Source organism: Octodon degus, unplaced genomic scaffold (genome assembly GCF_000260255.1).
Source record: "Octodon degus isolate 3935 unplaced genomic scaffold, OctDeg1.0 scaffold00094, whole genome shotgun sequence".
In the NCBI taxonomy this organism is placed as follows: Eukaryota; Metazoa; Chordata; class Mammalia; order Rodentia; family Octodontidae; genus Octodon; species Octodon degus.
The window spans coordinates 6,774,161-6,788,947 of record NW_004524670.1 but is presented as its reverse complement, the minus strand read 5'-3'; the positions used below and the strand labels follow the sequence as shown (position 1 = coordinate 6,788,947).

General features: G+C 42.4%; 1 protein-coding gene across 6 annotated transcripts in view; it reads right to left on the bottom strand.

The window, feature by feature from the left end:
• Positions 1-1,361: 1,361 nt before the first annotated feature.
• Znf462 (zinc finger protein 462) overlaps positions 1,362-14,787 on the bottom strand; it is a 147,122-nt gene continuing 133,696 nt past the window's right edge. For all 6 annotated transcript variants that reach the window (XM_023722915.1, XM_023722914.1, XM_004638070.3 and 3 more), the window contains 3 exons: positions 9,924-10,056; positions 3,079-3,202; positions 1,362-2,063 (listed from right to left, as the gene is read on the bottom strand). In XM_023722915.1, the coding sequence (XP_023578683.1) occupies positions 1,856-2,063; positions 3,079-3,202; positions 9,924-10,056 (465 nt within the window). In that variant the 3' untranslated portion in view covers positions 1,362-1,855. The remainder of the gene's footprint in view (positions 2,064-3,078; positions 3,203-9,923; positions 10,057-14,787) is intronic.

The window sequence follows — 14,787 nt, the reverse complement described above, 5'->3', positions numbered from 1 at the left end:
GAAAAAAAAAAAAGAAAGAAAGAAAGAAAAAGAACAACATGCTTTTCAAGTACGCACTTACTCCACAAATGCAACATCTTTCCATGGATTTTATTTGAAGCTGTGTGGGACACTGTTACCTCAGCAATCCCCCTTCCCTTGCTCCCTCCCCCCCGCCCCCAACCCTTCCAAGTTAAAAAACAAAACAAAACAAAACAAAGCATGAAAACGAAGGACTCACGCGCGCACGCGCACATGCACATATTCACACATCCAGCTCACACGCACGCAGGCTTCCAAAACCTAGGCTTCAAGAAAAGGTCTTTTCTCCTTTTTGGAATAAAACCCTCTGTTCACAATCAGAACATATTATAAATGTAGGCATAGATTTAGTCTAAGCTGCTTCTTCCAGAAAAAAAGCTAATATGGGGAAACAGAGCCGCTGGTAGCTAGATTAAAAAAAAAAAAAAAAAAAAAGGTAGTTCTCCAGGCTCCTTGTAGGATATCCGTCATTTCTTTTCCACTCTCGCCAAAGGGATGGGATTCTAGCATATCCCCCCACCCCCAAAAATAAACGAGAACACCTCGCAAAACACAATGTGAACAAAAACACAGATCTGAGAATCACACAAAAAGCCAGCCCATCCTAATAGAACTTATTGGTGTGAGACGGATAATGTGTTAATCTGACAAGTAACAAAAGGGTGAAGAGGACCTCTTCATCTGGCCCACAAGCTGCATAGCTGTGCCGAAAGTTTGGTTCTTTAGTTAAATAAAAAATAAAAATAAAAAAAAAGAAAGAAAGAAAGTTAACTTCTTTGTTATTTCCATGTTTAAAATAAAAACATTCCTATTCACAAAAAACTAAATCTCCCTTGCCCCCCAAAATCAAAACAACAACAACGCACACACAAAAAACAATTCGTATGAAAAACTGAATTGTGCTGTGTTTGTAACACTCAAATCAATAGAAAATAAACATGTGGCGAACAAAACTCCACAATCATCTTCAAATTAGCTCACATGAATCTACCAAATTCTAAATTATAGTTGAACACTAATAAACAGCTTACCTGGAATAAAGGATGACAATTCACAAACAGTCTAATAATTAAAGTCTGTTTCTTTTTTTTGTTTTGTTTTTTACTAAAATAATTAAAAAAATCACAGTATTTTAAGAAATAAAACCCACATGGGGATTTTAAGCACAATTTGTGTTCCTTTCTTTAAAACTCTTTTTTTTTTTTTCTCCATTCACCATCTTGCCCAGCAGTTCTCTCTACATTTAACCACAAGGACGACAGGTAGTACTGACAAGTGCAGAGAATTCCCTTGGTTAAGTTTGAGGTACTAGGAAACAGGTGACTGTTTTATGCAAAGCAGTTTTTTTTTTTGTTTTGTTTTCTGTTTTCTGTTTTATTTATTTATTTATTCCCAAAGCGGCTGCAGTTAGGTCTTGAAAAAGCTTAAGGTATTAAAACTAGAAAAACGCACTGAAAGACGTGCGTCAAAAAAATTGTTCCCCTCTGAGCGGTCTTCTGCTGTCCCGGAGACTCCGCTTCAACGCGCTGTCCAAGACCGCCCCGGAGCGCACCTGGCCGTTGGGAGGCGCTTCCGTATCCGCCACGTCCGCGGTGAAGGTCCGGAAGGAAAAGATGTAGTATGGAAAAGGAGCCACATATTCCAACCATTTAAATAATTTTAATTTACATACTCACTCACACAGGTACCAGTGCTTTGAAAATAGATTGTTCAGTCCTAAAAAGCAGCTTTGTTCTGTCCTCTCTTTACTGTCCCTCCCTTCGCAGCCCATGCTGGCCCTCCCACTTTTTCATCACGGTTCAAGTACGGTTTGATTAAGAATTTCACCAAACTCTTATTCTTTTTTGGCCTCTGCATTCTCCAGGAGAGATTTGTCGGCAGCTACTACACAGATGGCTACTGTTTCGTTTCTTAGGGAAAAGTCTATCCCGATTGGCTCATCGTCTTCCTTTTCCTCTATGGAGGGCATTGTCATACTGTCCTCCACCATTTCTTTTGCATGGATCTCTTCTCTGATCACTTGCTTGGTGTCATTCAGCGACCTGCAATAAAAATTTATGGGAGAGAAAAAATGAGTGTATAGGCCATTGTTAATTAAACAAAAAAAGACTGTCTTTATTTCCTTGATCCTGAGAAGGTTTTGGGGATTTCCTTTGAAAAAATGTTATGCATAGAGGACTAAATTGCCAGTGATGTAGTCCTGCTGTCTGTATTTCTGTGGAATTTTAAAGATTTGAATGAAAAAATCCATTGTTTTGATTACACGGTGCTTTGTTTCCAGATTAAGATAATGGTTTTATGTCATCTTCTCTATGGAGTCATGAGGGGTGAAAGAGAAAAGTGTCATGTTCAAAGTCATCAGCTCAGCCCAGAACCTTGAAGATTGGCCGTAGTAAGACGAAAAGAGCAGCTTGGGTACTAAAGATGTATTAGGCAGGTCCAGAAGCAACAGCAACAAAAAAAACTTGAAAGATGAAACTTATGTCTTGAGAAGCTTAGATACATCCTCAGAAGCCTAGACAATTGAAGTTGTGGGGATTTTCTCCAGAAAGGGCTGGATTCAAGCCTCTCTTGAAGTCTGGTAGACTAAGAGTGCTTTGGTGAGGGAACAGTTTTATGGCCAAGGATCTGAAAGGTATCTGACAGGTCTGCTGTCACCTACCTGGGAAGTAGACAGAAGCTATCTGAGATAGGGCACAGGCACATTCAAGGTCATACAGGGAACAAGTCTGTCACCAAGGCAAGAATAGAAGCCCTGATATATGTTCTCTAATACAATGTCACATTAATGAAAACTAAAGACACTGCCTAGAGAAAGCACTACTGGTGAGTGTGGGCTTGCCAGGAATTTGTCATCCATAACAGTTCCTCACATCTCAGTGATGCTTTAAAAACCAACAGGAAAACCTAACCCCTTCTTCCCAAAGGCCTCTCCTCCCACGGAGATGCTGCAGGATCTGCCCAGTGTCAGGGGAACCAACCAGAAGCCTGACTTCCCTCCGCCCTCTCATACCCTCTCATACTGGACAAAGGCATTTTGGGGATGGCCCGACTTACATGCCATGTCTCAGCACGTGTCTTTCCCACTCAGATCCCTGCGAAAATGCCCGTCCACAGAATTCACACGGAAAACGCTTCTCAGGGTTAATAGCAGCCCCATGGTCAGAAAATCCCATCAGCTCTGCAAAGAGAAAGAATAGGTGTTAACCGCGCTGTGGGAGCCGGCAGAAGAAGTAAGTCCACACTCACAGCTCAGCAGTCTCCTCCCTCACCGGCCTCCTCCTTCACCTGCAAGGGGCGTGAGGTGGGGGAGGACTTTCCAGGCTCCTGCCGCTTAGTATTTCCTGAGATGCATTCCTCCAGTAGCCCCTGCGCTCCTCTATTTCTCGTCTTCCTAACTGTTACTGTCACAAGTCATCGGGCTCTTTCTGGCCAGCAGTGCTGCACCTGCCCATTCCTAAGACAGCTCAGCACCCCTTTTTCCTATTTAATCGCTCCCTTTGGTGTGTTTTCTATCAATGCCTCATAGCTTGGCATCTCTTCACTTTGTATTTGACACTGGTTTGTCTTTGCTGAGTAAAAAGAATCCAGGCCATGTAAAGCACCCTGTCAGTCCGTGTGGACCTCAGAGGTTCTGCTTGGTCCAAGTGAGACCAGAGCCTCAAGACTGGTCACCTGTGATGGATAGCAGCACCTCTCAGAGTGGTTCATCACCCTGAGTGAGATCTACAAGCAAAGAACTTTGTGTGAATGCGAATCTGGACAACTGGTATGCAAAGAACTGAGCCAAATCCATGGAGGAGCCTGGCCGGCTGCCTGCCATCCACTCTTCAGTCAGTGGCACACGTGCATGCGGGAGTATGCACACGTTTCTGGATGGGTCTGTGGTACGCATTCGATATTGACTTGGTTGCTTTGTTCCTTCTGTGAGGCTGGGTAGTGTTAGGGGTCTGCTAGCTAATTGTTTCGGGCCACACCTCCTGGCAAACTCCAAGATGACAGCTTATATGGCCTTTGTGTTCTCTTAAGTCCCAAGCCCATATGTCTTTCATTAGACCACAGAGGGCCAAGTCTTCCTATGGGACTAGCAGGAGGACTGGAAGAAGATGGCCCCAAGTCACACTGCAGAGTGAGGGCAGCTCTTAGGGCAGCACTGACCGTCTTTACGTATGTGACTGTTCTAGGCCCACAGATATACTACGTGACGGGAAGAGGTCTGCTGGCTGAAATACCTCATCTCATAAAATCCTCCGGATGACATTAACAGGATAAGGGCTCCAGGACACCTTAATCTTCAGCACAAAAAGCTGTGTGAACAGGGCCAGTTTTCACAAAAGATGAAACATTTTCTCACAAATTAAGAAGATCACCATACAAGCCATTAAAAATAATTGCACAGACTATCTTCCTTGATTCTTTTCATTGGAAATGAGACAGCACCATCTGCTCTGCGCATTAATTCCTTAGCAGGGATTATCTTGGGCAAGAAATCAACAGAATGCCTTCCTGACTCCTCCCCAGTGGCATAATGAGAGGGGGTGGGGTGGGCAGGATTCTGTTAGGGTGCATTTTGATTTCTTCATGCCTGGCTTCTCTTCTTTCAAATTCCCCCCAAGCTTCCCAGGCAGGCCATGCTGTGTGTCCATGTTAAATCCTTCACCAGCCCTGGCCTTGAGAAAGGAAGCTGGAAACAGGGTGGCTGTAAGGCTCTAAACTCCCCAAATTGAGGGTGTCTGACAGAAGTCTAAATTGATAACAAGGAGAATGTTCCTGGTACACTGGCTCGCTCACCCTTGGGAAATATGAAACCAGCCATCTACGCTTTCCAACGGCACACGCTAAGTTTCATCCTCAAAGGAGAAGCCCACTCATTACCTGTCACACTTCAAACAGCTCTCCCTCAGCCCGAGAGCCTCGCTACTCCTAGAAACCAGAGTGTGTGGCAAAAACACCCCAAGGCTATTGTCTGCCGCTGCTTCTTCTTGGCAAGAATCTACTGAAATGGTGGAAAATTGATTCTAGGTCTATTCAAAGATGGAGGGACAGAGGAGGCCGCTCTTGGAAAGTGGGTGAGGGGAAAGGGAAGGTTAGGCTTGTTAATTCCCATGGACATGTCTGGAAGTAACTGGGGGAAACCCATGCCCCCCGGGAGGAAGACATGCTGCACTTCCAGCGAGGGTAGAGACCTTGGAGTTCTTTCCATGTAGCCTGACGTGTGGAGCCAAAGGAGTGGAGGAGGCCAAGCCCGACGGAAGGGAGAATATGCCCCACATCCTATGCACCTATCAACTGCCATCTCTTCTAATTTCCCACATTTGTTTTAGCTACAGGGATGGGAAAATAAAAGGTTTCTGCCTTATAATGTTCCTAATCTCTAAAATAATGTGCACTCGGCTTTGGACATTTAAGAGTTATAATATCCAATGAGGAATGATCTGTTTTCTGAAGAGCAACAGCAGGGCCACTGAGAACCAGGAAGCAAGAGAAGTTTCTGTACCCTCTGTCAGGAGCATGCTCATCCTGAGCACGCTTGTAACAATGCACAGGTGTTAAAAATTCACTGTGAAGAACATATTTGTGAAAAGGGTTAAAAAGAAGAAAGAAAAAACAAAGCCACATGTCTGTGATCCCAACCATTTTCTTTCTAAGAAATGGGTGAATACATTCCCTAATAATAAATGTGCTGCTTTACAACAACAATTCCCTTATATGGTGAAGATTTTATTTCTGTGTGTGTTTTTCAGATTCCCACAGGCATGAAGTCTCTGACACACTGACACACACGGGCTCTCAGTACCCTCATGTCTGCCTCGCTCAGAAGCTCAAGTGCCAAACTAGACCCCCAGGTGAAAAAACCATAGTCCTATACCCTGGCTGTCAGGGTGAGGTCAGGAAAGGGACCTGGGAAATCTGTTGAAGAAAATGGCTTACCAAATAGGCCAGCTTGAGCTTGCAGCCTGGGCAAGCAGGAGAAATAATAAAGAAATTCTGCTTTAAAAAGTGAAATTCTGCCTTTAAGTGAGGTCCCAAAGGCCGCTGAAGCCACAATTTCAGGGCCAAGTCCCATTCAATAAAGCACATTTCACTTCCTGAGGGCTTGGCACAGTAGTGCACAGTATAATAGGCCTTGCCAAGAGTGGTGGCACGTGCCTGTGGTCCCATGCCTCTGGGAGGCTGAGGGAGAAAGATTACAAGTTCAAGCCCAATTTGGGCAATTTAGCACTTTAGTAAGGTCCTATCTTAAGGGGGAAAAGGAAAACAAAGACTGGAATGCATCTCAGTGCAAAGGCCCCGGGTTCAGTCCTAGTACTGGTGGGGATGGGGAAGGAAGTATTCTTGTTTTTTGGAGCCAAAGGCCTAAATTCAACCTCTACTATTTTTGCCTGTATGATTTACTTTGAACAAGCTCTTAAACTTTCAAGCCTTATTTTTCCATCTGTAAAATGACAATAATGATACATTGTATGGTTGTTATTTGTTATGTGGTTAATATGCTCCAGGAACTAGGCTAAGGTCTTGTATGTATGTATGTATGTATGTATGCATATACGAATGTATTTATTTGCAGTTCTAGAGAAAGAACTCAGGACTTCATGAATGCTTGGCAAGTACTGTACTATACCACTCTCATATATCCTTAGCCTTTATTTAATTTGTACTATGGAACCACAAAAGCCTCCCCCGCATCCCTGAATCTTGCATAAACTAAAGTTGAAAGTATCACACCCCTTTTCTTTTTTTCTTTTTTTGGCAGAACCGGGGATTGAACTCAGGCCTCTGTGCTTGCCAGGCAGGTGCTTATTCCACTGAGCCAGCTCCCTGGACCCTTTTGTTTGTTGTAAGACAGGCTCTTATTATCTATTTCAGGTGGGCCTCACGGGAATCCCCCTGTTTCAGCCTCCTAAGTGCTGGGATTACAGACATGTACCACCATACCTGGTTAACATCACATTTCTTGACTTCAGTCTACTATAAAGTTAAAGTGATCAAAACAGCATGGTACTGGCACAAAAATACACACATAGAACAATGCAATAGATTAGAGTCTAGAAATAAATTCACATATTTACAGTCAATTTTTTTTTTTTTTGTCTGAAAATTGAACTCAGGACCTTGTACTTGCCAGGTAGGCAGAATGCTGCTGAGCTACATCCCTGGACAGAGTCAATTGGTTTTTGAAACAGCTGTCAAGAACACAATGGGTAAACAATAGTCTTTTCAATAAATGGTGAAGTGGGGCTGAGGATATAGCTCAGCGGCATAGGCGCCTGCCTGGAAAGTGCAAGGTCCCAAGTCTAATCCCTGGTATGGGGGTGGGGGGTGGGGCACACTGAACTGGATAACAAGTATCCAGAAGAATAAAACCAGACACTTACTTCACATAAAATAAAAACCAGCTCGAAATGGCTAAAGGACTTATAAACATAAGGCCTGATATTGTAAACCTAGCAGAGGAAAACAGCGGGAAAGCTCTGTGACACAGGTCTGCGCAAGTGATCTTGTGGATATGACCCTACAACTGAAGCAACTAAAATTCGAAAAGAGGAAAATAATAGAACAAAAAGAAAATCTACAAACAGAAGAAAATATTTATAAATCATACACTTGTCAATTGGTTAAAATCTAAAATATTTAAGGAAGTCAAAGAATTCAATAAACACTAAGAAAAAGGACAAAGGATCTAAATAGACATTTCTCAAAAGAAGATATAAAACTATTGAACAGATATAGGAAGGTGTTCAACACTGACAATCAGAAAGAAGTGAAAATTATAGCCACTATGAAATATTTCTGCATGTTTATTAGAATGGCTATTATCATAAAGAAGAACAATAAGTATAGGTGAGGATATAGCAAAAAAGGACTATTTGCACATAATTGATGAAAACAGTATAGTCATTATGAAGACAACATGGAAGTTCCTCAGAAAGTAAAAGCTGGAATGACTGCATGATCCAGCAATCCCACTACGAGGCTCACGTGCCAAGAAAACGACATGAGTGGGGCTGGTGAGATGGCTCAGTGGTCTAAAGCGCCTACTTAGAACAAGCTAAGCTAAGCAAAAACACAGGGACCAAGGTTCGATCCCCAGCACCACATGCCAGCCAGCCCGCCCCCTGGTGGGCTGAGCTGGCCACACACACACACACACACACACACACACACACACACACACTAAATAAATAAATAAATAAATAAATATTAAAAAAAAAAAAAAAGAAAATGATGTGAGTATGTGCAAGGGACATCGGCACTCCAAAGGGTACTGGAGCATCACTCACAGTCCCTAAGATCCAGAACCAACCTGTGCCTTCTTCAGGGGATGAATAGATAAAGACAACGTGATGTGTGTACACATGGGAACATTACTGAGCATTAGTTAGCATGGGGAATGAACCCTATCATTTGTGACAATAGGTACAAATCGAAAGAATAGCATATAAACCAAACAAGCCAAGTACAAAGATGGCTATTGAATGATCTCACTCAAGAATGATTTCAAAAGGTCAAACTCAGAAGCAGAGAATATAATGGTGATTACCGAGGGTACAGGTAGGGAGCTGAGGGCAATATGGGTCAAAAGATATGAATTTTTAGTCAGACAGGAAGCACAAGTTCAAGAGATCTACTGTACAGTGTGGTGTCTATAATTAGTGACAACATACTGTATACTTGAAATTTGCTAAGAATATGCTTTAAGTGTTCTCACCACAAAAAAGTATGTGAGTTAATACATATGTTAAATAGTTAAATTTAGTAATTCCACAGTGGTTTAAATACCATGTTGTACACCATTAAATATACAATTTATAATAAATAAAAAATAAATAAACTGTTAAATATAATACCAAAGTGCCATAGCTAAAGTTTTATCTACCTTTAAAGGCATATAATATTATGTATATTACATTCTTAGGAGGCAAGATATGATAGCATTATAATTTTATGAATGATGAATGTACAAGGAGATAAATTATCCAAAATCCTATAGCTACTATGTAGCAGTCCTGGGACCCAGATTCAGCAGATTATTGTTTGAGATTAAAGAAAAAATGTTATATATAAGGACCACCAGCACTAACTCTGACAAGTAATGATGCTCAGGAATGACAATACTGTCATCCGCATCACTGGAATGGCCTATGTTTATTTCTCATTTAATCCATATGCTTCTGATAAATCTGTAATAACTAAGGTACCACACCCCAACCTATAGCCTTATGTGTACAGTCTGGAAATTTTTGCAATATTTCACATTGAGTAATACAAAGAAACAACACCTTAAGTGCCTACAATTAAATATAGTTTTGAAACTTTTTATTTTGAATGAATTTTAGACTGGCAGGAAGTTGGCAAGGCACTGGCCTTTCCCCAGTGGATGAAAAGCATGGTGCAACATAAAATATGGTCTCTTTTCCCCTATGGAGGGAAACACTTCCAAAGGGTTAAGGGAAGGGCCTTGCAGAAGGGCGCATGGCGAGGGCTCATACTCTTTGCCGACTCCCTCTTCAGTCCCACCAAGAGTCATTTCAAGTAAGCATTCAATGCCACATTCATTCTCATTCCTCAGTAGCCTCACAGTGTCATTCATCTGCAGTCTGCCTGGCCTCATTCTGAAGAATCCCTAGTCTTCTTTGTTAGAAACAAATCACTGCTATATATTTTTAAAACACCCATATATTGATAATTAGGGAGAAAATGCCTTCTTTCCTTGGGGTTTCTAAAGCTGGTAATAGTTTACAAAGAGATGGCCCCTAATGTTTTTTAAGATAGTCTGTTCTGCTACTTAGCTAAGAAGGATCATTCCTTCTGTTACCCCCACAGCGACCTCCTGCCTCCCTTCTGTCTCACCACAAAGCGGTGGATGCCATCTGGGACTCAGACAGCAGGAGGAGACTAACCTCTGTCTTCAGCCTTGCTGCTCATTTCTTCCTCCTTGTCCTCATCGTCACTGCTGGAGCTCTCCATTTTTTCCTTCATCTGTTCCAGCTGGTCCAAGTTAACCCGTCCAACCAGCTCAAAGTTACGGCTTACCTGAAAAAGACCCAAACAAATGATGGAATCAGGAGCCGTAGATCGAATGCGGCTCTCCCTGCGAAGACCTTTCCAACATCCTTTTCCTGGAACGCTGTTTTCAGAAAGCAGACTAAACAGCTCAGGTGCTGAAGAGGTCATTTTCTTCACTGCAACTCTCAGAGGTGGGTCTGTCCTCTGTTCCCAAATGCACCATTTTACTGAAACTGTCAACACTGGACCTCCCTTACCAACTTTAAGAAAACAGTACAAGGAACAGGAGGTCAAGCATGTTGTGAAGCCCAAGGTACAGAGTAGGTATCCAATACACATTTTTCGAGCTGAATTCAAAGGTATGATTTTCCCTAAACCATCCAAACTTCATAACTTGGGAATAAAGAACCCCTGCAAGTGTCTTAGCCTCTGGTAGTGAGAATCACAACCTTCTCTGTCAGAGGTTGTGGGCTGGTCCAGCTTAGGCCCCCTGACAATCTAAACTCTAGTTTAGATGCAAGATAATACTCTTGCTATTAGTGTAAAAGCCCTTTAAAAGCATTAATTATGATCAGTTCTTATTTATAAAAATGTGGTTAGACTAGTGTGGGATTGTAACTTTTCTTCAAAATATCACTCAAGGATAACCAAAATCCATATTGGAAAAGTTTTTAATGAGATTCCATTTTGAGTTATTGGATCAATGATAGCACAGAATTCACCTCGTGTTGGCCTACTCTCAGAAGCTCTCTGGTTGCATGCATAAAGTTAGCAGGACTCACAAGCCAGAGCTGAAGTCATAAGCTAGTTCTGGCTACTCCTCTGTGTAACACACTATGCGTCCCTTCTTGAGGGGCACGGAGGTGCATAACAAGGATAAATCAGATTTGCTTCTGGCCTCCAGAGGCCCACAGTTATGAGGGAAGGCAGACGTCCTGAATTGGATTCCAAGGCTGATTTGCCTGGCAACCATGGTAGAGACTGAATGTAATGGGCACAGGAGAGAATTTACAAGACAATTCCAAAATATTCTCTGGTACCAGACTGGAACAAAGATTTGCTGAGTACCACCAATTCCATATGCCTGGCAGATGGGGACACCAGCGCTGGCTGCAACAAATGTGAAAGAGACTCAGAGTATCAGGTCCAACAGACACGCCGAGAAAAGGCTTAATATTGTCCCAACAGCATCATATAGGTCCATTGAAGAGGAGGAAAGAGCTCAGGAAAATAAGCTCTCTTAAAACAGGAGAAACTACACTGCTGTCTATAAGAATAAAATCCACAAAATCAGCTGACTTTGAAAACAAGTCAGGACGCCTCTATCAATGTCAATCCTGAATACTTAGGAAAGGTAACTTCTTGCTTCTCTTATAAAAGTTTTTTTTTTTTTTTAATACATAGGAGGAGGAGGAGGAGGAGGAGGAGGAGGAGGAGGAGGAGGCGGTAGTGTTCAAGTTGAGAATCTTCATTTTTTTCTCCTTTAAGTCCACAGAAACAGTCTCTAAAAGCTTGCCAAGGAGAGCTTTATTGCTACTCTTTCTTTACCTGTACGAATTTTTATTTTTATAAGGCATAAAGTAAAAAGAATCAGCACAAGCAGCATAAGCTTTAAAATCAGGCAGAAATGAATTCAAGTTCAGGGTCTGTTGCCACCCCGTCCAGACTCACTGCAAGTCGTCAATGTTAGCACCGAACCTGAAACACAACAGTTCCGCCTTCCCCAATACAATTCCCTTCTCCTTTCTGGGAACATGAGTCTTTTTCCAATTTTGGCATTTGGAACTTCTTATAACAAACATCATAAATACATATTTATGAAGCTGTGTTTAGCCACAAAAATCTTCATTTTAACCAAATAGCACTTATGACAACTATTTCAGTGAAAGTATTCTGCCTTGCTAGTTTTTCAGGAAAAGTGGACCAGATTGCTTCCACTTTGCCTAGTTCTGATGTATACTTGAAGAAAAACTATATTAAATGACCGGTACTTAGAAGAAGCCTTTTCTGGACCACTCACTCACTTAGTTCTTACCTTGAGTAACCAGGGAGATGATAAATATGTGTGAGGGACATGGGCCGGGCTGGGGGCTGGGGGCTGGGAGATGGGGGATGGGGCCCAGTTTTTAGGAAACAGAAACAAAGAGATGGAGAAAGCCAGAAGACAATCGCAAGCACCTTCAATCCACCAGCATTCATTCCTGCATTGATTCATTCCCCCATCCAGCGCAGCCTCCCTGAGGTTTGCTCAGTGCCAGGCCCTGGACTTTTTGGAGCTCCTGCTTCCTATGGAGCTTGCAGTGACAGAAGGGGATCTGTCACCAAACCAAATGGTACTTTTTCCCCCATCCTTCTGGGATTTTTTTGAGAACTGTATTTGTCCATTTTCCCACAGCCCTCATCACATAACTAGAAAACTGTTAGCACTTTGGATTCTATGCTCTTTTAAAATAGTGTCTGAGATTTCCTCGGTAGGGTGCTCATCCTGGGCTAACCCACAATTTATTTATCTTGAAGATTTCTACAATTTCTGCAAGGCAATTAAAAGATTTAAAAGTAAAAATTTTGCTATGTAATTAGAAGATTTTACAAACAAAAAGCCTTCATAGTGTTGGATTATTACTTTATTTAAAAATCCCCAAACCAGTCATCCAAACCTTAATGTGGATACAAAAGACTCTTCTCTTTTTATATTTCTGTGTCCATCATCATCTTTACCTGGATTATAGCGACTGCTACCTCCTTGTAGGTGTCCTGGCATCTCCTTTCATCTCTTCTTGTAACTATTCTCCAGTGTGGTTCAAACATTTTTCCTCCTTTTTAATATTTAAATCCCTTTATGTCAGTCTAGGCTGGAGGGGAAAGTCCCAATTTTTGTGCCCCACTTTCCAAGCTGGCTGTGGTCTCACGGTGGCCCAGCCAGCCTCTCCAGACCCCACGGCATGCTGATCTCACTGAGGTTCCCAGAAGAGCCACTCTCCTGAGGTCTGCTCAGCACCGGCCACTTCTCCTCGGGCAAACTGTCAGTCACGCTCCTTCGGGTGCTGACCCAGCCTTTGTGCTTGGCCTCTGTCCTTCCACCGGGGACGCCTCCCATACTCTCCCACAGTAATATCCCTTTTCTGGTTCCACAGCTCCCACACCCCCCCTTGGAGCACACCCCATCAGAAAGTAATTGTGTTCTGCTTCTCGCTCGGTGACAGCCAACTCCACGGGGACAGGCCTTCTGTACATTTCACAGCTACGTCTCCGCTGGCTAGCAGGGGGTGCTAACAGCACCCGGATTAAAATGGGTGCTGTCAGCATCCTGTAACTACAACTAAATATCTTTGCTTTATTTTTATATGTACTTTACATTTTCTTCATTAATATTTTCTCATATAAAACTTCACATAGAAAATGTGGAAAATAGAAAAGAACCTAAAACCCAATTATTTATTCATAATAACCATTAAGAAATGGTTGTATCTCTATTCTCTAACTAAGATTATTGTCATTTCCATGTCATACTAAAATATACAAGTGTGTCTCCTGGGACAGGGATACAACTCAGTGACACAGCACCTGCTTGGCAAGCTCAAGGTCCTGAGTTCTACCTCTAGTACCAAAACAACAACAACCACCCCAAGTGTGTCTCCTGATTATTCCTTGTATGGCATATATATAATGCCTAATAAATATAGCTTTTGATCACTATACCATATTTTATCAAGTGAATCTTGTTTTTTTGAATTTAGGACAGGGTCTACAGGGTTCTCACTCCGTAGGTTCGACTAGTAATGATCTGCCTGTGCTCAGCCTCCCAACAGCTGGGATTACAGGTGTGCCCCACCACACCCACTCTCAATCACCAGCTCAGTGTGCCCTGGGAGTGGGGCCTGCACGGCAAGCTGCAGATCGAACCTGGGCCAGAGTTCTGCCTAAGAGGGCGCTATAGTCTGATGGACAATCTGGCTGGCCCTCAAGTGAATCTTCTATAGTTTCCTTGACTGTTTCCCTATGAATATACCTTGGACTACTGGATTGTTCACTACAAAAGTGTAGTAACATGCCAGGCACCATGGGGCTCCCTAGGAGGCTGAGGTAGGAGATCCCCAAGTTCAAGCCCAGCCTGCACAAAACCTGTTTCAAAATTTAAAAATAAATTTGGCATGGTAACAATCCCATAATCCCAGCACTTGGAAGGCCGAGGCAGGACCACCATGGGAGTCCGAGGTCTCCCTGGGTTGCATAGTAAGTTCAAGGCCATCCTGATCTGCATTATGAGCCCCTGTCTCAAGTGACAACAACCAGAGACCCAGTCCTAGTCCAGGACCAATGACATGATACTTTACTTGGAAGACTCAAAAAACTCCACCCAGAAGCTACTAGAATTAATACAGAAATTCAGTAGCATAGCAGGTTATAAAGTCAATACCCAAAAGTCAATAGCATTCTTCTACACAGACAACAAACACACTGAAAGGGAAATTATAGAAACAATACCTTTTAATATAGCACCGAGGAAAATGAAATACCTTGGAATTAACCTAACTAAAGAAGTCAAAAACCTTTTCAAGGAAAATTACAGTACTCTGAAAAAAGAGATCGTAGAGGATTTCAGAAAATGGAAAGATATTCCATGCTTCTTCAACATTGTGAAGATGGCCATACTCCCAAAATTGCTGTACAGATTTAATGCAATCCCTATCAGACTACCACCGACATACCTCACACACCTAGAGAAATCATTCCTAAAATTTATCTGGAACCAGAAAA